This window comes from Trachinotus anak, unplaced genomic scaffold (assembly GCF_046630095.1).
Source record: "Trachinotus anak isolate AG129_WGS33_773 ecotype Australia unplaced genomic scaffold, CSIRO_AGI_Tana_v1 ptg000011l, whole genome shotgun sequence".
In the NCBI taxonomy this organism is placed as follows: Eukaryota; Metazoa; Chordata; class Actinopteri; order Carangiformes; family Carangidae; genus Trachinotus; species Trachinotus anak.
Window position 1 is genome coordinate 22,068,553 of NW_027273862.1, and position 24,692 is coordinate 22,093,244.

General features: G+C 37.9%; 1 protein-coding gene across 2 annotated transcripts in view; it reads right to left on the minus strand.

Annotated features, from left to right (window-relative positions):
* The window catches only part of gpc6a (glypican 6a), a 128,938-nt gene that overhangs the window by 62,039 nt on the left and 42,207 nt on the right, over window positions 1–24,692 (minus strand). For both annotated transcript variants that reach the window (XM_071489129.1, XM_071489128.1), the window contains exon 3: window positions 2,065–2,456. In XM_071489129.1, the coding sequence (XP_071345230.1) occupies window positions 2,065–2,456 (392 nt within the window). The remainder of the gene's footprint in view (window positions 1–2,064; window positions 2,457–24,692) is intronic.

The window sequence follows — 24,692 nt, forward strand, 5'->3', positions numbered from 1 at the left end:
AGTCGCTGTAAACAACATTCAAATGGAAAACAGAAACCTCCTCCAAAAAGTTGCTAATGTGGTAGATGATGTAATACTCTAATTCGCATATTCATGATGTCATCTGTGATATTTGCATTCTGCCTAGTGTCAGTCGGTTTTAGCTCTTTATCTGTTTGCTTCTCTCCTACTCTGTGTGCTCACATAAACAATATTATAATACAGTCAAATTAATAAGTATATTTAGTTCTGTTCTGAGCTTGTGTTCAGTTGACTCTTTCCCCAGTGTTCATTTTCTTTTTCTTTTTAGTTCAACTGACTCTAAAGCATGTAACAATCACCAACACTGGATACTTTGACCTAAACATAAACAAAACATGTCAATAACTCGGACAAGTGTTAATATTGGACTCTGTAGTGTATAATTTTAATATAGAGCTGCAACAATTAATCAATTAGTTGACCTGAAGAAAATTCATTGGCAGCTTTTTTTTTTTGATAATTGATAAATCATTTCATTGACTAAACTGATTTGTTGAGGAAATAATCAGCAGATTCATCAATAATGAAAATAATCACTACATGGCATTTGTAATTTACATGTGGCCACATGCCTAAGTTCTTATATAATATAATGCATTTACACAATCTACCCAGAAAGCCTACTGCTTATGACAGGGGGTCAGTTAAGCCTCAAACATAAGAATGATTAAAGTTCTCTCTCAAACTGAGCACATTTCATTTATTTTTTGCCCTCTCACTCTTGTTACTACTTTCTTTTTTCTTTCTTCTTCAGACATTTTAGTCTCCCCTGTTGAACTGAAAGGCACAGCAAGTTTCAAGTTCAGAAGCAGATTAAAAGGAATCAAATCCTTGGCAAACTCTGAAGACATTTTTAAAACTGCTGGTTGAACTTGTCAAAAACTGCAGTTTTACATCATTTGTGTTGAATTGCAGGTGAAGAGTATTGATTTTGGTTGGGTCAGGAACATGCCAGACTAAAAGCGCCATTCTGATTTATCAGTAATTAACAAATCCATGCCTATAATGGGTCCATGTGCTTTTGAAAAGAGCTTAGGAAAGTAAGTAGTAAGGAGTATTTTCTCCCATAGTCGCTTATTCATTCCCTTATCATAACATAAAACAAAGACTTTAAAATCTTAAAGTTTATTAAACTAAGCTTTCTAAGCCCTTGTCATACACCTTTATGTCCAGTGTTTTTCAGGAAACCAACTCTGTATCAAACCTATTGCATCCATTTTGTAAAGTGGAGCAATACAGTGTGCCACCAACAGCTAACAGCTTTGGTTATACAATTTTTACAGTTTAGACATCCATTGCATAACTTTCTGTGTTTAACATGGAATTAGAACGCATGTCCACTAAGCCTTTAAAAACAGTTTTAATCTCCAGTGTTTGCTAATGCCTCAAAAACATATTTATTTTTCAGAAACTTATCAACCAATTCCCCGATCCGAACAATAAACAACAACACCTGCAACGAAACACACAATTGTGAATATTATCAATTAACTGTCAGCATGGAAAATGTCACTAATTTTCCTGATACATTGTCAAAAAATTTGAATACCAAAGAGAGACACTGCCAACACACCCACATGAAAAATCTCGGGGGAAATGTGCTTTAATCTTTCCTCTTTGGCAAAGCTTTGCTCTCTGCGGGTGATTTTACTGAAATGTGGAGCATACAGTGTACTGTATACTGCACCAGCCGTATGAAAGAAGGGCTCACACTGGGCCCCACACCGGGAGTAATACAGATGCAACCTAATTCTAAAAGAGTATGAGGTTAAATACACAGAAGAGGTTTCAAAGAATTCAGAGCTTATAAAAGTGCAACCAGGTAATTCAAAACGATAAAGGTGGAGCGACCATTGGTACAGTGTATACAGCAGAGAATAGAATAGCTGTGAATGATTGAATGTTTTCTTTAAACTATTTTTTTCTTGTGTGTAAGTACAATTAGCACACGATATGGACAACACTGCTCAACGGCAAAGACTCACTAAGAGCCAAGCCACACGATAACAGACAAAACGGCTATGAGAAGAAGATTTAACTCACCTTTGCGACCCTGTTGGCAACCTCCCGACCCACCATTAGCCCCTGGACAAATGTCCGTGCAGCGATGAAGGCCCTGGTGACTTGGGCCTTGAGTTTCCTGGGCACATCCCCAAAGGGCTTTAGCTGATCTGTGTATTTACTGGCACACTCCAGGTAGTCATCTGTGAAGTGGTACTGGGAGTTGAGTAACTGGAACATGCGCTCAAGCAGCCTGGACCAGAAGTCATTCAGCATCTCTTCCAAGTTGACGTTGCCCCCCGTGTAGTAGCGCTTTAGCTCAGTGAACAGGTCCTGGAACACTTCTGAGTTCTGCATATACAGCTTCCCGTATGTCCGTGTGAACATACTGTTGAGAGACTTCTCAGAATTGTCTAGCAGCTCCAAGAAAAACTCTAGAAGGATGGATGGATTGGGGAGGGGGAGGGAGAGATAGAAAGGACACACAGTCTGGGTCATTATGCAGACATTTACAGTATCTGATGTCTTTTCCTACGATAAAAAAACAGACAAAAGGCTTCAAAGGAACATGAGTAAGAGTATAATTTACTTGAAGTACTGTTGTTGTCTATACATTAATTTAATGTCTTATTTTATGACTCTATCCGCATGTAGAGGAGCAATGTATAGCAGCCAACAATAGGTACTTGATTATGTGAAGAAAGTCAGCCCAAAGCATTAATAATTTAATAGCAGAAATAATGGGCCACAAGGACTATGAATGATTAATGTAAAGGTTCTGATTGCATACTGTAACAAAATATTCATAAGTTTTAGACACAGACACTAGTATACATTATCATCCTGAGCACCCACTATTATTCCCAGATGCATTAGTTTCTCACTGAAACAATTCATTTGTCCACCGAGGCAGCTGGCCCATGAGCCTATAATTGAATATTGTGTTACAGCATATCGAAAGAAGCTTCATTCGCTTTGTATTATCTGAAGAATACATTAAACATAAGGTACAAAATTTCACCATGAGATGAGAACATCTGTTTTTATTATTATATTTGGCATTGATTCGGTACGTATTGTAAGATGAAACTTATAAACAAATGTCTTTTAATATCCCTTAAACCCCTTTTAAAACCCTTCTTGTAGAAACAGTGTCTATACTTCAAGCCCCTATAGTTGGGGTTTTTCCCATGGTAACGATTGGCTGACATTTGAGAGTCGAATTGCAAGGAAACACACTCATCAATTTCTGTGGTGGTGATTACTGACTGTGGTGCTTTTGATTATTAAGGACATCTCGTCACTCGACCAGATGCAAACATGGCTGAATCAACTTCAGATGATTTGTTGGAATAAACGGAAGAATCACCCATTCAGTGCCACGTTGACAATCTGATGACAGTAAAAACACAGGCAGAAGCTTAGGAGTAACACTTTTAGAATTAAAAATGAATAAGGAATCCAACATAACAGAAACCTTTTTTTTTTTTTTTTAATGTCTGGTGACTAATATCAGTCCTAAAATCAGCTTGTAGATGCATTCCTGCCAACAACTGGATTGGTGTAGGCACATCAGAGCGAATTCTGGGACACACTTCACCACAAGAGGTTTCGAGGTGGTATTAGGATAAGTGTGCATCAAGTTTAGGTTAAGTGGATGCGTTGCTATTTTTCCGCTGTGAGACACATTTGTTTACTTCCTGCCACCACATGACTGTGGGCAAGTGCTCAAGACTGCAAATGACAGACCTCTTATTTCAACACCTGCTGAGTGATCGGCAGCTCCTGCACACTCAGTGATGTGTTTGTCCCACATTATACAAAGGATCAGTGATCTAAGTAACGCTAGCTGTCTTTCATGAGCCCAGATGTGGTGACAGTAAATAACAACGAGTGGTCCTGTGACCTAAGTGCTCCATACATTACAGTCCCAACATTGTTGGGGGTGGGAGGGGGCATATAAATGAAATTGCAGTTTCAAGAAAATAAGTACACCAGTCAAAAGATGTGCCACGGGTATTGCTGATTTCTTAGCAAAGAATTAATTCCAACTTTAATTTGGCTTTTATTGAGTGCTGTTTTGAATTGTAAATGACTTCAAACGTAGACATCAAGTAGTATAATTCAAATTTTACATTCACAGCAATTATATTATTGTTTCTTTGTCATCTGCTCAAGTGGCTTTCTTCCTTGTCAGCACCTGATCTCTTGAGCATTAACTCAGCCAACACAGAGAAAATCAGAGAGGGAGAAAAAAGAGGCAGTAGCTGGGGAGTCTCACTGAAGCCTAGCTAATAGGCTCCCGTGTTCCTGAGTGCACAGCCGTAAATGTTGGGAAGATCATAACACATCTCTCCATGCACAAATGTCAAATATTCCTCCACCCTTCTTTGTAAACAAACATACTGCATGCATTTCACGTGTCGTGGTTTCTAATAAAGCACTGTTCAGGGGCTCCTCTCCTGGTTGGGTATTCTGGCTGGCTGACATTTCTTTGCATTGTTAATAATAGCAGTCACAGCCCTACATGGCAACCATATCTTGTTCTAATAACACCCTTCCCTTATGTGATAATAAGACTAAATCATAGGGCAGGATGAGTCAGTTCACATGTAGCGACTTTTGTTTGTGAAGCAGGGGTGTACTGTGTGCAACTGAGGAAAACACATATCTAAGAAATGATTGACAAATTCAAAACATGAAACATAAAAAATGCAGTAGGATCCCAGATTGCAAGAATTTTAAGGTTAACTTTTTAAGACTATTTTATTTCATTTTTAATTTTGATTCTGTCAGGGTTGAGGTGGTTTGAAAGACTAAATTTTGTAGGCTACTGAAGTTAATGCATGATTAAAAACAACAAAATAAATAAATAATAACAAAAAAAACAACAAATAAAGTAAATTATTTTTTAAATGTTATTTTGGAGATCATTTTATACTCCCATACTGCAGTTAGGTTGGAGAGTCGAACTCGGAACAGTTTGACATCTCTGAGACTCCTGCACTCAGGCAGGATAATCCACTGTTCTGCAAAGTGTGCTAGACCATCAGTGTGAGTGCTTGAGAAACTTACTGTATTATAGTATATTGGCATATCCTGGCTCTATATGCTAATATTCCCAGAGGTTCGCTTCCTTACTTTTCTTGGACCTTATTTAGCCAAACCTATTATCTTTCTATTGAAATGGCACAGCACATCCACACCTAAAACATGTCCCTAGTCACTCATTCTAGTTTCTTTGCAGCTGAATGACCTGCCATTACACCAACATTTGTTTAAATATTAAGAGCCCGTAGGGCCTTTTCATTCCATTTTTTCAATTAGACCTGAATCAAGGACACATAAGCCCCTGTGTATTGCACATGCAATCCTGCATCTGTGGTACTATTTAAAGTGCTCAAAAGATGGGTAATATATGGCAATACAAAAGCTTAAACAACATTATTTATATTAGTATTTTAGTGAGTAGTAGTATTAGTTTATTTATGTAATATTATTTATGTCATTTTTTGTTGGCCAGGTCTCTTATTTATGTGACTTGATATTGCAGGATCCTGAGAAAGCTGTGTTCACACAGCAGTGCTGTCGCAGATGACGTAGACAAGTCCAAACTAATTCAGAAATCCATCTCAACCATCTTTCCCTTTTTAATCTCTACCCTAAAAAGAATGCACTTACAGTCATTTGTGAAGTACTGAAAATAAACCAAATATGTTCTTAGCAATATACATACTCCAGGGTGCTGTAATCTGTCCCTTATACTGACTCCTCATTTGCATAAAATAAAGTTTCCCCTCCATATGTCTGTTGAATAGGTTGGAATTGTTGCATAGGTTGCATTGTTCATGAAAGTCCATTACAGTCATTCCCATGAAAGACATTAATGACTGAAACAAAAAAGACTGGCACTGTGCTAAAAAGAAAAGTCTGAACCTGCAAATTAAGCTCTACACAGGCTAATAAAGTCCCAGGCAATGACATGAGTGGTCATTAAAATCAGATCACAGACTATTCTGTGCTGTAGTGTGAAGTTAAATGAAAATAATGAATAATGAACAAAGACTGCTAATAGATAATAATTTGATAAAATCAATTTGGACTACATAAATGGCTTTGGCAATGTTTAACTTCCAGGCAGGTGTAAGCCAGTGGTGATAAAAAACTAGATAAAGACATTCAGTGTTTCTATAATTTCTTCTATATGCAGCTGACTAAAAGCAAGTCTGTTCATGCTGTTGGACTGTAGTTAATAATTTTTCAAAATTTGTAAAAAACTTAATGAAAAAAAAAAAACAAAAGTAGTTTTACAAACAAGTCTACTCTTGAAAACTTGCTTGTGACATATTTTCAGACTGTAGGTATAAATCAGTTCAAGCAACTGACCAAAGTTTAAAGTTATGTGCTACTTGCTGAACTACTCAGCAAGTATGCTGAAATAATCACCACCCTTGTCTTGCATAAGTGTCAGGTTTTTATGTGATTTCGAGCCCTGTTACCTGGAAAACAGACTGCACTGAGGGTTTCAGATAGCAGATACAGCTTGCCAACTCATGAACAGTGAATTGCTCTCTGCTGGCCAAAATACATATTTGGCCTGGGAGTTATTGACCTTGGATAACATTCAGCTCTCCAGCCTTTAGGGTCTTAATACTTGGAAACATGTCGATAAAAGGGTGTATGCTCAATGATACAATACATTTAGGAATCATCCCACATTCAAATCTCTCAAGTAATGAAGATTATAAAAAGTTGGACAAGGCTATATGGATGTGGCAAGAAAATGGAAAAACCACGCCAAAAAACTTGAGTGGATGTCAATTTCAAAGCTAAACCAACTCTGTGAAACAAAAGGGTTGCTACACAACTACATTTTAGTTATATCAAAATACAACAAAAATCACACCATATTAACTCACCAAACTTTTGAGTGTTTTCTCTGAACTTAAATGCAATCAGCTCAAAGGCTTGAATTTTTCCCATTCGTTAACTCCAATTGCAATTTCTGTATATACACCCACTAATTGCCAATACAGTGCAAATTTATCACATTCACACTCTCCTGTAATCATAGGAATAATAGGCTAATTTATATCAATTTTCATGAGATTGGTAAAATCTCCCATAAAACAAAATGATGAACACCCCAATAGTTTTACAATTGAGTTTAAAAGAAAGAAAAGGAAATGTCAATTAGTTCTGTCTTTTATAGGCTTTTATATGGTTCTTTTTTTAAATTTATATATATGTATTTTTGTTGCACTGATTCATTTTTATGTAATATCTTAAAATACTGACATTACATAAGTTCTACAAAATGTAACAAAAAGGTTTGTTACATAAAAGTGCTGTAAAAACATCATTGATCATTGATCATTATTATTATTTTGGATTTTTTCCAAGCGAAAAGTATGATGAATAAAAAGCTTAATAATCAGTATAAGAACCGTGGTAGAGTGATGCACCACATTAGTGCCAGTCGTAATTGAGGTTGGACTTTTTCATTTTCATATTGAATACAAAATATACAATGTGTTAGTACCCTTGAAGTAATTCTGAGCATGAAGAATCAATTTTCTCTGCAAGCAGCACAAAGTGCTCCTTTGATATCTGGCCTAATTACTGTAAATAATTATTATGATTAATAAAGGTGACCTTTCTGTTGCTCTGATAATAACACTCTATCTGCAGAAAATAAAAACCTGCACTCATCCATTAATTTTACTTCACACTACTTCAAAACTCAGTTGCTCATATTTTACTGGCTCAAACTAAGGAATCTCTAATTGTTAGTATGATTAATTAAGACCAAATTACAATTAATGGTCCAAAAGTATTGAATGACCAGAGTGTAGCATTGATTAGTTTAGCATGGATATTATTATATTTTATCTTTAGCCTGGGAATGCACTGAAGAGACACAGCACTGTCTGTCTAATGGCCAGAGGATGTTCATTGATTTACCTTTTCTATGTACAAAAGACATAACAGTAATTACTTGGGGACTAGTTGGTAGGGAAAGTTGGTTTCAAATTGCAGTAAGCGCTGATGCTTCCTGTGGTGATTTTCTTAACCCAGAAACACAAACATGAAGCAAGTGCAGTTCACTTGAACAATATAACAACACAAGAGGGAAAATGACTAGAAAACATGGTAGGGGTATGGCAAAAAGATAGCAATGTCTGTGATTGGTCTGCTGAAATATCACAACAACTATTGGATGAAGAAATTTTGTAGACAGTCATGGTCCCCAGAGGTCAAATCATATTGACTTTTCCTTAGATACCAGTATTAGGTTGACATTTTTTTGGTATGTGGTACAAACAATCATTGTCCCCACATGATGTATTGTGATAACTTGACTGATTCTTTGACTTTTCATCTAGTGCCATCATCAGGTAAAAACTTCAGTCCAACATCTTGGTTTATGACCACATATCTGCAAAACTCATATCTTATCCATATTGATATTATTTAAATATGGAGATAATGGTGAACATTTTCATGTAATCTCTCCTGGAAGACATTCATAGTGTTGCATGCTTTCGTTCACATGAAAAGTCACAGAAGAAAATACTGGCAGCGTTAGTCTTTTTTAATTGAGATGATTTAAACCTTGGTATTATCTACTGTAGAAATATACATTACTCTTCACTCTCTCTTTAATCAACCATATTCATCACATATGTCAGTAACACTGACACTGAGAATTTACTGGTCTCCTTCAAGGTTGACCAGTAAATTGTGCTGGACTAGCACCTAACCAACATCTCTGACCTTGTCGGAGATGTGGTTACAGATCCTCTTACAGTGTGCCGTGTTCCAGGTTGAAAACAAAGGTGTCATATTTCATCCTCTGTTATGTTCAAAGGGTTATTGTACTTTAGCAGAACACTGTAAAACTATTTTCAGCTATTTTTCATGAAAGTGGCTATCTCAAGGATTTTCATTTAAATAAATGTCTGTTAAGTCACTATTGCTGGAAAAGGTAAAACAATGGTGAGTGAGCTTATGGTCCACTGATTAAAGTTAAAGTATTGCAATATGTATATATTTGCAGCAGTGTTACCCTTTTTTTAAATTTCAAATGGGTAAAATCTTATTTCATTGTAAAATATTATTACATATATAATATTGTAGAATATTGTATTGTGAAATCCTGCTGCATCGATGAGCCAGTGGGCCATCGAAAAATACCTGAAGTTTTTACCATCTCTGTCTGTGTCTTTTCCAGCCCTCTCTGTGTGCTTGGAGAGGGTGTGTGCATGTGTACCAGGACTCGGCTCACCGGCCTGACCAGACTGAAAGCTTTGAGTTTGTCACTTTAAATATAGTTTGTTTATCTTACAGCATTTGTTTTCAAGTTAGCCTGAGTTCTGTGCAAGGGAAAATGAAATAGCACTATAGTAGCAGAGGCACTGTCATCGAGATAACACAGCATGTCATGTCGTGACTGTATAGCATTATGGCTTATTGAGGCCACTGCAGGTGGGGAAATTGGTCATCTACAAAAAGCACTTTCTCCGTGAAGGTAAAGGACAGACACCAGCACCGGATATTTACCTTTGACGTTTGAGATTGCTGAGATTGTCTATATATATATTTAACTGTGACTCCAACAACAGCCTTTATATACAATATATGTATTATGTACTTCTTTCAACTTTGACCTCTAGTACTAGACAGACATCTGTAATTTCCACCTCATTACTATTCACAATTTGAAGCCAGCACTTCTTTATATTGGAATAGATACTTCAAAAGACTGCATGGTTTGTTCACTTTAGTTCTCTCCTTATTACCTGCACAAGATACAACTGAATATTTGTATGTGTGTGTGTGTGTGTGTGTGTGTGCATGTGTGCATGTGTGTGTGTGTGTGTGTGTGTGTGTGTCTTCAGTTAATCATGATAATATTATTTTCTGTTTGCTACCCTGAACAGATTGCAAGAGTGGACAAACAACCCTTAAACATGTTTTGGTTCTGTGTTTCCCCTCCATTTGTGGATAATTAGTTTGCTATTAGGGGCAGACCAAACAATGATCCTCCTTTGTTATCCAAAAAAAAAAAAAAAAAAAAAAAAAGATTGCATGAAAACATTTTGTTCTGACACTCGCCCTCTTCTCTCTCCTTGAACACATGTTTAAGATGTAGCCAAAGAGCAGTGTTTTCTTCATGTTTAGTCAACCTGACTGATGAAGAATGTGTGTTTGGGGTTACAGGACATGTTTGTGGGACTGGACAGCACATGATGGCACTGTATTTAGCAATTCTTTAAAAAAAAAAAAAAAAAATGGAATCACAAATTTCTCAAGGGATACATTGTGTGGTTCCTTTTTGTGATTAAAAACTATTAAAATTGTAAAACACTAGTAAAAACAACAGCAGTATCGCTAAAGGGAGAAAAGCCTCATAATGTAAAATGACTTTTAAATGGGCAGAATTGCTGCACATTACACAAAACAAAATGATTATAAATATTTCCCACTTTACTGCATACACTTTATTCATAACTGCAGATTACATATTGTAATTTTCTCACACACCTGCTGTACCCTCTAAACTAAAGCTACAGTGTCAGTAGTTCAGTTTATATTCTACTCTGACAATCTGTAGCTTCTCACTGTGTTTGCTTTTAATTTTCTGCACGTGAGAACCCCCTGACTAAATACTGCCTGATTCATTATACATTCAGAAACATCTGTTTTCATTCACATCCATGTTGATGTTGATGAATCCCAATCATTCATTAATGGATAGCATGATAACACGACCTTAATTATTGTGAATTAACATATCCTAATGACGCCAGATGAGAAATGTCATATTAGTCGGTGAAGAACACCCACATTTATAATAAAAAGGACAATCCTGGCGCTGAGGAAAGGAACAAATAAGAGCTTCAGCAAGTCAGAATTTAAAGCAATAATAGGTGCCTAAAATCAGATCTCAAGCAACAGCAGAGGCATAGACCATTCAAAATCCCACTGAAAGGAACCTTTAATGAACCCCATTTCCCATAAACCCTTAACGTTCAAATAGTAAATGTGAAGCAAGTCATGGAGTTGAGATTTGCTCAGACATGTCTGCAACAACAGCAGGACAGAGAGGACTCAACGGTGCACAAGCACTTTGACAACAGAGATTACAACTAGATGAATTTGAACCAAGTTACAGTGATATAAATACCCGGCTGCCGCTTGTAGTCTCTTCATCCAAGTTGTAGTTTTTTCCTCACACAGTAAAGGTTATTCAGCTTTGTTAAAATCACTTCAATTTCAATACAAAAAAAAAAAAAAACTTGGGCCAGGAAAAATCACAGGAAAACCTGTGACAGTAAAATCACACTATATCCACTCAGAGAAGCAAGCAAAAAGGTTATCTTGACTTTCCAATAAAGTGGAAAACAGCAATACACAGTTATGAAAGAAATGTCAAATGAAGGACAATTGCATTCATTTATAGTGCTTTCAAAATTTGACAAAACCACTTCAGTTCGAACTATGTGAATATCTATTTTTGCATCTGTCCATAAGAGGGCAAACGGATACAACAAGAGACTAATTTGGGTGCATATTTTCAAGATGTGCTCTGTTGTTGCTAGAGCTGGATATAAGCAAGGCTAACTGCCATCTACCGACCAAAATCCAAAGTAGCCTTTTTCAAAACGTGTGTAATTCACTCTGTCTGTAGCCAAGTTGGGCTGTGACCTCTGTGCTATCATTACCACAAGGTTGTTGAATTATTTGTGGCCAGAGGCCCACGCAAGAGCTCAAAAGGCAGACAGTCGCGGTAGTGCTGCTTTTTTTCATGGTTGAATGTCTTTTTACAATTCAATTATATAATCAAATTTAGAATATTTATTGACAACCATATCGAGTTACTGAAGCCAGTGGAACAGAGGCTAGCCTGGACATAGGGTCAGATGACTTCAGCTCTCTATTACTGCCTCATAAAAGAGCAACCTGTGACAGGCGTTCGCAGAGGCGGTAAAAATCACACTGTATCCGCCCAGAGAACCAAGCAAAAAGTTATCTTGACTTTCCCATAAAGTGGAAAACAGCAATGCACAGTCTAAGGCCACAGGAGAAGACACCAGAGTGCTTTCTCAAGATGACACTGGGCATGTTTCAGTCTCTGGTGTTGTTCAAGGTGGGAACTGACATCACACCCAGCACTGAAACAACTCACCATCCGATGGACCAGAGGGGACAAATCAGGCCAAACTGTGACTTGAAAAAAAAAGGAAAGTGAGTCTCCCTGTAGTACTGCTTTCCTCTGAGTCCAGGTCTTTTGGGACTTCAGTTTTTAAATCTAAAAGTCCCAAGCTACAGAATAAAAGAGCACAAAAATAGCATGTACGACAAATGGTTACTATTTAAAAAAAAATACTTTGTACTAATTTTAGGGGGAAAAAAGTAGCATACAGTAAGTTAAAGATAGCTTATTCCCTTTGCGATATCCCATTTCAACAATAAAATCCTACCTGATCTGTTCACTTTACATACATACATTTCACACATGCTCTGCGCTATGTGTGTATCACAGTGAGATATCAGAATACTACTGGACCACATTAGAAGCCGATGACTACATGCCACTAACACGGACATCTTACTGCTTGTAGTTGGAACTAGCTGTCCAAGGTAAGAGCATAGGAACATTGTAACACCCACCTCACAAGGTAAATGGTAACCAGAGTTGTTTGATACATGTGTTATTACATTAAAGTAGTAAGACATTTGATTGTAGCAGTTAACTACCATGAAATACAATAGACACCGATTTTTCATTTATACCATAATGTCTCTATCTTTAGTAAATCTGATGGTGGTACACTCCACGATGGTGATTTTGAAGGAATTGCATTACTGAGTCAGCAACAAACACATATCACCATCTAGTTATTTGATCTATGAACAGTTTATGAACTGAATTTCCAGAAAATGTACTGTATCACACTAACCATTATAACTACTAGGGGTCTGTTTGTATCATTTATGTTCAGATTACTAATGGTAATTCTGTCTTCAATAAACAGTAACATCACAAATTATGTGGATAATGTGACATAAAAGTACAAACACAGTATCATACAATTTTATGTTCTGTATATCTCATTCTATTTTAAAATCCTTTCTCATGTTGTGACCTCCAGTGCAATTTGGCTGGACTGGGGCTTACTGTTACACTACATATATTGTATGTCAGGCTGTAATGCATTACACTACCTCATTTTCCATAAGCTTTTGTTTTATCAATGTTGCATTTAATGTGATATTATAGAGCTATCATTGGATAAAAGAAAAAATAAAAACATAAAACAGTTTTGAATAATAATTAGATGTTGCAAAATAAATTATTTGGGCAAGGCATGACTAGATTTAAAGCTAAGTGCATTCTCTAAATACTGATACTGCATCCAGGTAGTGCCTTTACTGACATTTGACAACTGTTAAAGTTTGACATTGGACTGCTATTGAAATGTGCTTTCCTACTGCTTCATCATTTCTTTTTCAGGATGCCCAGGGAGTTTAAAATTAATTGTTTGCATGAAAAATAGACATAGAGTAGATATTGATTAAATAGTAGGTCACTTCGTCCATGATTGTTCATCAATCATAATCAAATTCACTTTAAGCTATGAGTGAGTGTAAACAGATGAGTGAATACATGAATACCAAAGGCCTCCATCCCCAGGCAATATCACTCCACTTTGATGACAATGCGTTTTCAACTGATGACATTGTGTGCAATGATACTGCACGGAGCTGGCAACCAGGTGGAAAAATCCATTCTCCCCACATACATGATGCACATCACACTGGAGCTGACAGTGTCAATACAAGGGGCTTGTAATTAAAGCCCTGTGTTGTAGGGTATAGAAGAGCAGGAGGAAAGTTTCTCACAGCCCATCAATCACACAGTGGCAGCTCATTTAAAACATCTTTAAAATTAAAGTTGCACCAGCCACCGCCTTTTACAAAGAGCAATTGTTTTCTGACAGCTAAGTGAATCTCTGCTGAAATCTCTGGAAGAAAGGTTGAGTGTAGAGGACTTTTATGCAGAGAGCTGACAGACTGAATTGAGAAGGAGCCTGTTCTCTGTTCTCAAAGAAATAACTTTGGCTGCACTTGATGCTCTCTGATAGCAGCAAAGAGGGGGGTCACATATTTGCCTTGGATAATGGGCTTTTAGACATAATGGCACACAGCCAGCTAACCAAAACAGAGAAATTTCGCAATTCAGCATCTGTTGTATTAAAATATGCTTGATGGTGTCCAAACGTACCATCTGGCTCTGTAAATAAAGGATGAGTGGATATACATGCCAGTTTCTCCTGCAGATTTGTAAGTTGGTTGAGAGATAATTTGTATCCAATAAATTGTGATGAAGGAGAGTTATCACATGCTTATTTCTGACGAATCCATCAGTAAAAATAATTAAAGAATACATTCTTTTCAAGTTAAGAGAACAAAAACATCATTCTCTGCTATTGTGGCTCAAAATATGATTGCCACAGCTAACTAAATCACTGTCATCATGTAGTAAAAAAATGAATAAATAAAAGGGCAGAATCCATAGGTTGGAAATCACTGGTTCAAAGTTGTGGTACTAAAAGGTTCTGATGAATGAATCAAAGCTGAACAAGTTGTGCTACATTAGGTGGGTAATCTTGTCTACCTGAAAAATTCAGGGATTCCTCTTTGAAGATGCTCTTTACAACATTAAACTGGTTCATATATCCCCAAGAGCAGTACACATAAAGATTCACACTCTGCCATCATCGCTGTAGAACCACACACACGCTGTCATTTCTCACAAGAAGAACTGCTGTCACATTAAAGCTTGACGCCTTGTGCTCTGAATTCATAACACACCGAGCGACTGTCATACCCTCACATCGGAGGAAGAAATGCTGTATGGCTGAGCGACAGGACAAATCACTGAAATACATTAATAAGACCCTGTTTGCTTTACTGTATCTGTATGTTGTTGTGAGCGATGCGGAGGAGCTACATGATAGAAATAGCTGGTACTGTATGTTAAACAGGCTTCCTGCAGGCAGGCAACGACTGGTAATTTCAGTGACACCGCCAACATCAGTGCAGGATTTGTCACTCCATTCTGCTCCCTGTTCAGATTTACTGAATCCAAGATCCATTTCCGTACAAGTCAAATATTCAAGATTAGCTCCACATAAGGTGCTGTTGATCAACTTTATTTTAACATAGACTCTATCTGGCTTTAATCCTGATATTATAATAACTATAAGATAATCATAGGGATGAACGCCACACTCAGTAAGCAGCATTATCACCTGGCTTGTTCATCAGAGCAATAAATGCGGATGGTGGTCGTGGATGAGGGTGGTGATCTAATGCAATTGGTCTGGTTCAGATTTGATTAATTACACTTATACTTTTGCTTACTGAGTTCAGCGTGTTGAGTGCCAGGAGCACATTTTCAGCAAATTAAGCACTGATAAATGATGGGGTATTTTATTTTCGAGTTGAATGTGTGGTTTACGCATGCTAGTATTAGCTGACTCTGTAGCGTTGTGATGATAACTGGGGACAAAAATACCTCATTTTTATAAAATACCATGACGTGGTAAATGCTTTGCTTTTTTGACTACCTTCTTCCATGGTTTTTCTCAGTTGTAACAATTTGCTGTTGCTACTGTTTTTTGTTTTTTCTTTTTAGCTTGTTATAATTAACATGTTGCTATGTGTAACCAGATGTAAATGAAAGCTCAGTATGTCCAAGTAGAAAGTAACTAATACAGTTACACAAATACTGTTCTAAAGATTATGAGTTACCCGAATACGTTACTTGTGTATTTCCATTTAATGCTACCTTATACTTTTACTTCACTGTATTTTTACTGCACTATACATTTATGTAGCAGCCATAATTCCTGGTTACTTTAAGATTTTAAAAAACTACGGTGAGAATATAAAACATAATGAATTGTTACACAGTAAAGTGAACCACACAACAGTGTATATATCATGAATAAAATTTGTTTCACTGCAGCTAGCTCTAACATTACAATGCCACCTACATATAACTGCATCAATATTTGCAGAATATATTGTAATGTACCACTGACAGAACCCATTTCCACTGCATAGGGTATACTTTACTTCTCTACTTTATGTACACATCTTCAGCACTTGTAATGTTAATTATGGTCTGCATCTGTTTTTGTTTTAAACTGCTTTGTTTCTATGTAATTCTTATTTTTTCTTTGTTTTGCTATATGGGTGAAACAAGGCTTATGCTTTGTTAGTTGTTAAGGGTAGGTGCAATAAACCTAAATTTCAGCCTACACCTCTTTTTTTGGTCAGAGAATGTAATTTTTGATATCGATTTATTTTTAATATATTGATGTGTTATTACTTAACCACTCGCATAACTGAACGGTAAATCTGTTGATTGGAAATAATAAAGAATAGCCCCCAATTATTGACCAAACCACTGTCCAAGCTTCATCTTAAAGACTCAAAAATCTTTGAAATTTGGAGCTGGTTAAATTTGGAGTCCTCTATACCCAAACCTATAGTGTGATGCTGGCACCAGCATAAGAAGCGGCAGGCGGCATGATAAAAGAGCAACTAAATCATTTAAAGAGAGCAGTGATTTGTGATTGCCTCCAGTGTGGATGAGACAGGGCAATGATAGTTTAAGACTTGCTGAATGATGGTGAGAAGCAGGAGGGAGTTGCCTTTTAAATAAAGGATGGTGGTAAATTATATGAGCGGACTGAAGCCAAAAGGCATGGCTTAGGCATAATAATGAAATAAGAAGGAGAGGGCAGAGGAGAAAGTAGTCTTCCTGACTGATCTTTTATTAAGCTCTAATGAATGCTGACAATCCTCCCTTCTATTTATTACCACCATCACATGCAGTATTATCCAGCTCTCCCAAATATGACCAAAACAATATTTATTATTGTTTGTGTGTGGGGCAAGATGACATATTAACCCTTAAATAGCCAACTAGCTTGATGTGAAATGTTATCCTCAACATGTTTTCAAAGAGGAGCCCTTGACAGTTATATTAAACTTTGTTACTTCAAATGTTGTCATCGTGTTTTAATGGCTGCTGATGTGTTTCCTCCTTTGGCTGTGTGACTGCAGCATAACTGAAGCTCTAGTAACAAATTGTCCAATCCAATCCAAGTGCCAGAACATCAACATTTCCTGACAACCTCATCAGAGAGGAGACCAGTAAACCAACAAAGCAGTAAAAATATTGGCCCAAAAAGGAGCATTATCATCAAGCACGCACAGAGAGGATGACACACGGAATGATGAATGTAAGTGGTTTGGATGCTATGACCACGCCAGCATAGTCTGCTAGCTCTTGGATCTTTTTCCCCAATCTGTGTCAAAACCAACAAGTCTCAGCTCCTCTGGCCACATTCATCACTCCTGCCACCCATCAGCAGCCTGTGTGACAGGGGAGGAAGCAGAAGAGTGCATGCTACATGGGCCTTTCACTGCAAACCGCAGGAGACGTACAGTCTGTGGACCTCACAACATGACGGGCCAGGTAGTGGGGTCATATTGTCATCTGTCCTCAATTACATTCAGGGGGTGGCTTTATTACGAATAAAAAAAAAACATTCTAAACAAGAACTTAAGTAACACTTTTCTTAATGCTGTGAGAATATAATATCAATATTAAAATGTAATCATTTGCCAGGTTGTGATTTAGAAAATCTTCAGCTCAGTGAAAGATTAAACTTTTCTAGCAATGACCAAATGAAGCAACATTAATGAAACAACCTCATATGAACATTTGCTGATTTGCCACCCATGTGGTTGATATTTGGTTTGGCAACAAAACTACTCTGTTAAGTTCAGAGAAAGATCAACTTGATGGGAAAAAGAAACCAATGTGAGAGCGTCCATCCTGACATCCTTACTGCTGTTAGGCAAATGGAAATTTGCCATTTCAAGCATTTAGAAGAGACCCTTAACTGTTGTTTTTTTCTGATGAGGACAGTCTCTTCCAAATTAAGACTGTTGTTGCACAAGGAAAACGCATACAGGGATTTCGCTATCTTCAGAAAAAGTACAGTTACAATGGGACATTGTTTGCCCTTGGAAGGAAATTTCAGGTGCCGTATATTTGTGTCTTGCAACTCCCAGACTAGGAAATCTGTTTTGTCTTGGGAGAATCCAAACTTCCATTGCAGCACTGATGGCACCATGTAGAGGAGAGCTCTACTTTTTAACAGGAAACACAGGAACAGCTGTGAGAGACTGATGCTAGACCCTTACACTCCCACTGATAATGTATTCTTCCTAATCTCAACCCATCTCACCAGCACCTGGGTGAGATGTATGCGCCTTTGTCCTCAACAATAACCACTATAATCACCCTGTCTTGTGTGACTGTGTCATTCACCGTGCTTCACATCATGTGCACCTGATTCATTATAACAAGTCATGGCCCAACCAGCTGTTCCGCAACATTTACTCTTAAAAATAAATGGACATTTGAAGACAAAGTGACACAGAGGTATTTCTACATGGCATGTTTGAGTCTCAACTTTCAGACCTGCTCAGAGGCTTATTGTACTTAAAGCCTCACACAAATATTATGAACTAATACAAAAAAGTATTATTTGTTGCATGCAGGGTGGCATTCTCTTGAGGCTGTGCTAAAAAAGGCTAATGTGCAATAAAGAATAATATTCTGAATAAAGTGAGAGGAAAAAATAAGAATCAGAAAAACAAAGATAAGGATAAAATTTCATAGATGAAAAATGGAAGCAATAGAATATTGTAGTGTAGTAGTGTAGCATATATGATCATTTTCAAATTATTAACGTACTGTACAATGACAGAGGAAGCTGGGTTGAATACCAAACAAATGGTCAACAATGGGGCATACAAATACTAATCAAGCATTCAGCACAACACATATCCAACACAAGCGCGATATGAAGATATTTGTTTTCTGAAAAGTAGGTCTACTGTCCCTATGAACTCTGTTCTTGTAACTGCTATTAACTACATTAATTGCTTTTGCCAGAGTATTATTATTACAATGTTATTCTACATTGTCAATAGATTACGTTCTCTCAAACAAATATAAAGGTGCTTGGTGAATTAACTTTGTTGCCTTATATGACACATTACTGACTCTAAGTAAGGCCTGTGGGGATCATATTCTTTCAGAACCACCTACAGTATCTACCAAGATTGAACTTCGAGGAGTTCCTGTCATTATCTCAAAGCACTAAAATAATTGCCCTTGAGGAAATTAATTACCTTTGTGCACTGTTGCACTGTGTGTGGAAAGTGATTTAGAGTTAATGAAAGCTGAAGCAGTGTCATCTCTTCCACCGTCCCTCATTTTTCAGGCTAATAACGTCAGCTGAACCGGGTGGGTCACTCCACGCTGCTGTTAACACAGCATGTTTGTACACACGAGAATTTAACAGATTCTGTCATAGTCTCTTTTCTCACCAAAATGGACAAAAACAACAACAACAAAGGAAGCATAAAGATAATTCTGCTATAGCAAACCTGGTAAATTGGGGTATAAAGTCAACTTAGTCATGCACACGCTTTGCCATATATTTGCAAAACAAGCAGCACTTTCCACCACAATGAAATTAGTAACGTGGGGTTCACATCAGTGATGGCTAATTGCATTACACTTCAAAGATTGAGATAAGATTATGAGGGATGTGACAATTCATACTGTTATCAGAGACAGCTGTCAAAGCCATTTAAATTTTCTACCACTATTGTATCCCGACACTTTTGTTGAACTCTGTGATTCAGTGTCAGTCATCTTTAAAATAGTCTGAGGGACGTTAAGGCCAGTTGGATGCTGAAATTGGTGGTAGGATGTTTATTGGCGGATAAGCTTCAGCCTCTCCAAATTGCTACGTAACTGCACCAACTTCCATTAACACGAGAAAGAATGCACTCTCACATAATCACAGATGTCCATCACTGAAACGATTGCGCACATCAAGATACTTCAGATACAAAAAGAGGTGGAAAGAATTGGGTAGCTATTTTTAACAGCACTCTAAACCAAATTGAACTGCTTCAACAAAGTTCACTCAACTTGGGGGAAAACAAGCTTAAGGACACTGCCCTTTTTTCCCTCCTAATGTTCTGAATGATTGCACTGCACCCGTACCCAGTTTGATCCTATTATTTGTTGTGAATTGGGCCCATCAGACAGAGACTGAAGAACGAAGGGGTGAAATGCTCCACCGTCAGCGGCAGGAGAGGTCTTATATCCGAGGAGAAATGAAGGTGAGGCATAGCCAAGGTGGCTGCAGGCAAGCGGCCACTGCCTGGCATAAATTAATTAGCAGTGACTGTGTTAGGGGAACGCTAGTGGAGTTGCAGTTAGTAACAGCTACAGTAGCAAGTTAGTAGCTAGTGGGGTATGAGCTTTTACAACCAGTTGTGTTTGGCAGAAAATGTGGCTACTGTTTGTTGTTAATCAGAAGCATGATTTCCACAGATTTCTCTTTGCAGCCACCATATCCAGGCGACAGAATAAAGGAAATGTTGATATGCTCATCTGAGCTGACTTCACTTATTATCTTGCTGTCAGAGTAATAAGCTTGATGGGCAGCAGAAAGTAATTGGCAAAGTTTTTTGCCCTGGGTTTCGCTTTGGGCAACGTAGAGGTTGCTCTATATTATTGCTGGAGGCTGTCCTTGCTACATTCATTGACGTTTTCAGAGAGCTGGAAACGCACCGCCAGTGATCCTTGATGCCCCGGTTTTCCCCAGTGGCAAACCACGGTACTGCAAAAAAAAAATTCACCTGTGGCCCAGAAGAAAATCTTTTCCATAGCCCACATCTGTAAAATTGGTGACAGGACATCCAGAACTGCAAACAAGGTAAATTATTACTATGTATTATAGTCATGTTTTTAAAGATATTTTTTAGGCATTTTTTGCCTTTATTTGACAGGACAGTAGAGAGTGACAGGAAAGGGGCAGAGAGAGGGGGAATGACATGCAGGAAAGAGTTGGGCCAGTCGGGAGTCGAACCGGCACTCGCCTGCTAAGTGGTGCTATGTGGTACGCACCCTAACCACTCCGCCTCAGGCCGCCCCGATGTTTTTGTTTTTAACCATGACTGTTTATTATTGTAAATCTTTCCTACACTAATGTGCATGTGCAGTGATCTCCATAAATCTGTTTTATTTAGAGTAAATATTACCATAAAAGTTGAAAGTATTGGACATAAACCAAATATAAGGCAGTACAGCACAGTGATATCTGCAGTAAAGATGTAAATACAGCACTATTTATCATCAGGTCTCGAAAGGAGACATGGTTTTAAGTAGGGTCTGTGCATTAACAATGCAGCAATTAACAGAAGACTGTAAAGAACAGTGAAAAAAAAGTCCAATGTCATTATAATTCCATAAATGTTATTTGCTAGATTGCTTTAAATGTACATAAATAGCATACTTTAATGGCATTCTCTTTCTGTCCTGATCCCCCTCCTCCCAGACCTACATCCTTGTGTTCTGAACATCGCTGCCCTGAGCAGGTCATGAAATTAAGTGCAGAAAATGAAGCAGAAGCCCATTTGGTGAGGGAGAGTGGGCAGCAGCATAATCCCATCCATAAACATTTAATTAAGCCGTCATTTCAGTGTCTCTTGGTCACTAGCCTAGCTGCAAGGGCCCAGATACTGTCAGTCACATGATGTTGTGTATTACTTATTAATTAATAGGTAGACAATAAGACAGAAAACCTATTGGGGGATTCATAAAGAATGAAAAGATTTGCATATTAACTTGCGTTATCAATGTTTTACAGAAATACATATGCATTTTTATCCCCCCCCCCCATTCCATAATTTAATCTCAATTAACATGCTCTCTGATGCATGAAATGTATTCTTTCGAAATTTATCTTAAAGTACAGGTTTTATTTCAAAACGGATCTTGATCGACCTTTTCACAAAACCGGCTTTGCATTTTCACCCATACTCAGGCCACAGTGCTGGCACAAAGTTTGATGCGATGAAAGAATTCAAAAGGCCAAATCATGTTTAAGTGGCATTTTGATGACATTTCTTTGGCCTGTTTAACCTTTTGTGAGCTTCATTTTTCTTGTGCATTACATCTTATCCATGCAGACCGATTTCTCATTCCCTACACCAAACACTATTTTTATGACTTCTCACCAGGCTCTCGACAGAAGCCCCTGGATAACTGCACCAGGAATCACAAACGCATCAATTCAGCTGCAAAGCAGAGAAAGGTAGAATGTGAATTCACTTGAACTGTCGATTTAGGGACAGAAAGAAAAAAAACGTGAGAGTGAACTATTTCAAAATTTTACGCATGTTAGTATCACACACAATAGAAGCAAAGGATCTTAATTTTCCCTGCTTATACATGGTTACACGCTGTGAACATGATGTAAGCCTGCTAACTCCATGGAGGAAAGAGAGGGATAAGCATTCTGGCAAAGAGGACTGTTGCTTTGGCTCAGACCAAGAGTTGTTAGTCTGCTCTCTAAAGATCCATTGCTGCCTGTTCTGGATATTTAAGTATGATTTTTCTTTTCTTTGGGGTATAAGGGGAAATGTTTTTATAAGTACCTAAAAGACCAACGTGGTGGTGTCTAGTGAGGGATAGATTTTATGAGCTCGATGTGTGTATGCGTGTACGAGATTGCCTCAGAGCAGGACTTGTTTATCAATTTTGAGAAGTTGAGTCATTGTTACCAGCCAAGTAAGTAGCGCTGAATTCAAGAGATAAGGTAGGCTACAACGGCAAAGGCTGTTAGTATACAATGCGAGAGCCGTTTTTACTTGTGGCGTAGCTCTCGGGATGGCAAGGTCATTCTTTCAGTCAGCTGGTTCACCATTTTGGTCCAGACTGAAATATCTCAACAACGTTTGGATGGATTGCTGTGGAATTCTGTACAGACGTTCATGGTGCTGAGGGGATAAATCTAGGCAGCTTTTTAGTGAGCTCTTGGCTTTTCAAAAGAGCATGTATCAATGCAGAACATTGTACAGATGTTTATGGTGTCCAGTGAATGAATAAAGCATTGCCACTGTGAGCGTTATAGCCTGCTGACATTAGTATTTACAAGTAAGTACAACCTCACAGACCTGATAGTGTGGCTGTAGACTTTATCTTAAAAACATTTTTATTGTTATTTGTGAAAATCATTATCAAATATTTTCAATGTACTGAAATATAAGCCTTACCACTCAGCATAAGAGACACCACGTAAAACATGCAATTTTTCCCCCGCTATCGTCTGCCTCAGTGATTGCCTGCTCCAGCGGGGACTCTGTCTCCCTCCGCGAGGCGCAGAGCATTTTCTTGGCTCAAGCAAATGCTACAAACCATTCACAGCAGATAGTTGGCTTGTTTTCGTAGTTAATGAGGCCTGAAGAGTTTTAGGAATGAGAAAAGTAGAGCACAGTCTCACACCTCTCTCTTGCAGTGAGAAATGGACACTGTTCTGCTTCTGCATATGGTCGTACTTAATGAGATACTCTGCATATTTGGGTATGGAAATAAATGCTGCATAAAGACAGAAATATGAAGCCAAGAGAAATTTAAGAGCTACATTTAATATTAATAAAGGGTGTTCCCCACCTCTTGCTCAATCCATGCAGAAACAGTCTCCAGTCTGCTCTCAACAGACACAGAAAATGGACTGAGATGGATAGAAAATTAAAATGATCAGACACAGCAGGACGGAAACATCTCCACTTTCTTTTTCCTTTATAAAGCCACCAGCATTCACTGATTGCTTCAGTTAATGCAGTCACCTGTGCACACTGTTTTGTGAGGAACACAGTAGAAGAAGGTGGACACAATAACACCCATAACATATAATGCAATTCAGTACAACAGCCTAAAACGATTTTTGTGTCAAACAGGCGCTGATTTAATTCTGTGTCTACTGTTTTGGAACAGCATTATATAGAAAGACAAAACCATAAAAGTGAACACTGATCCCCAAGTAACCTGTCACAGCATCTTCATTCAATCTTTCACCCCAGTCTCTTTCTTCTTTTCCTACTCAGTCAAAAGTAGACAGATTTATTTTTTCCCATTTCCCGACACAGGGTGAAACTGTGTCTCTTTTAGCTGCACCTTGCCTCCTGACCTCTACCCAATCTCCTACATGGACCAGGGCTCATACCCAACCACTGCCTGTTGCTCTTATGTTACGTGTCTTGTTCATGTCTACAAAAGTAACAAAAAATGGACTGAAAACAACGTTGGTTTACTGAGGCGTACAAAAGGCTTCAAGAGAAAGTTTTGTTAAAGCCTGTAACAGAGCAGTTTACATCACTATGTGGTGTGTGTTTCTGAAAGTCCAATGAGAGGCCCAGGCTTGGAGAGAAACCAAAAGATAAATATTCTGAGGTTGACTCACTGACATACCTGCAGTGTAATAGGTTCATGATCTTACTTTGTTTCTCTGCTGAATACATAGCTGAATCTCTGTACCGAGTGACCTCCCAGAGCTGAGAAGTACTTGTCAGCACCAGGAGAGAACACAAATCTGGTTGTTGATTTACAAGAAACAGACTGGGATCTCATTATTGTTACTTCACCAAGAAATATACACATACAGTGGCCACAAGTCAGAAGGCGCATCAACTTGTCAATCGATTTAAAA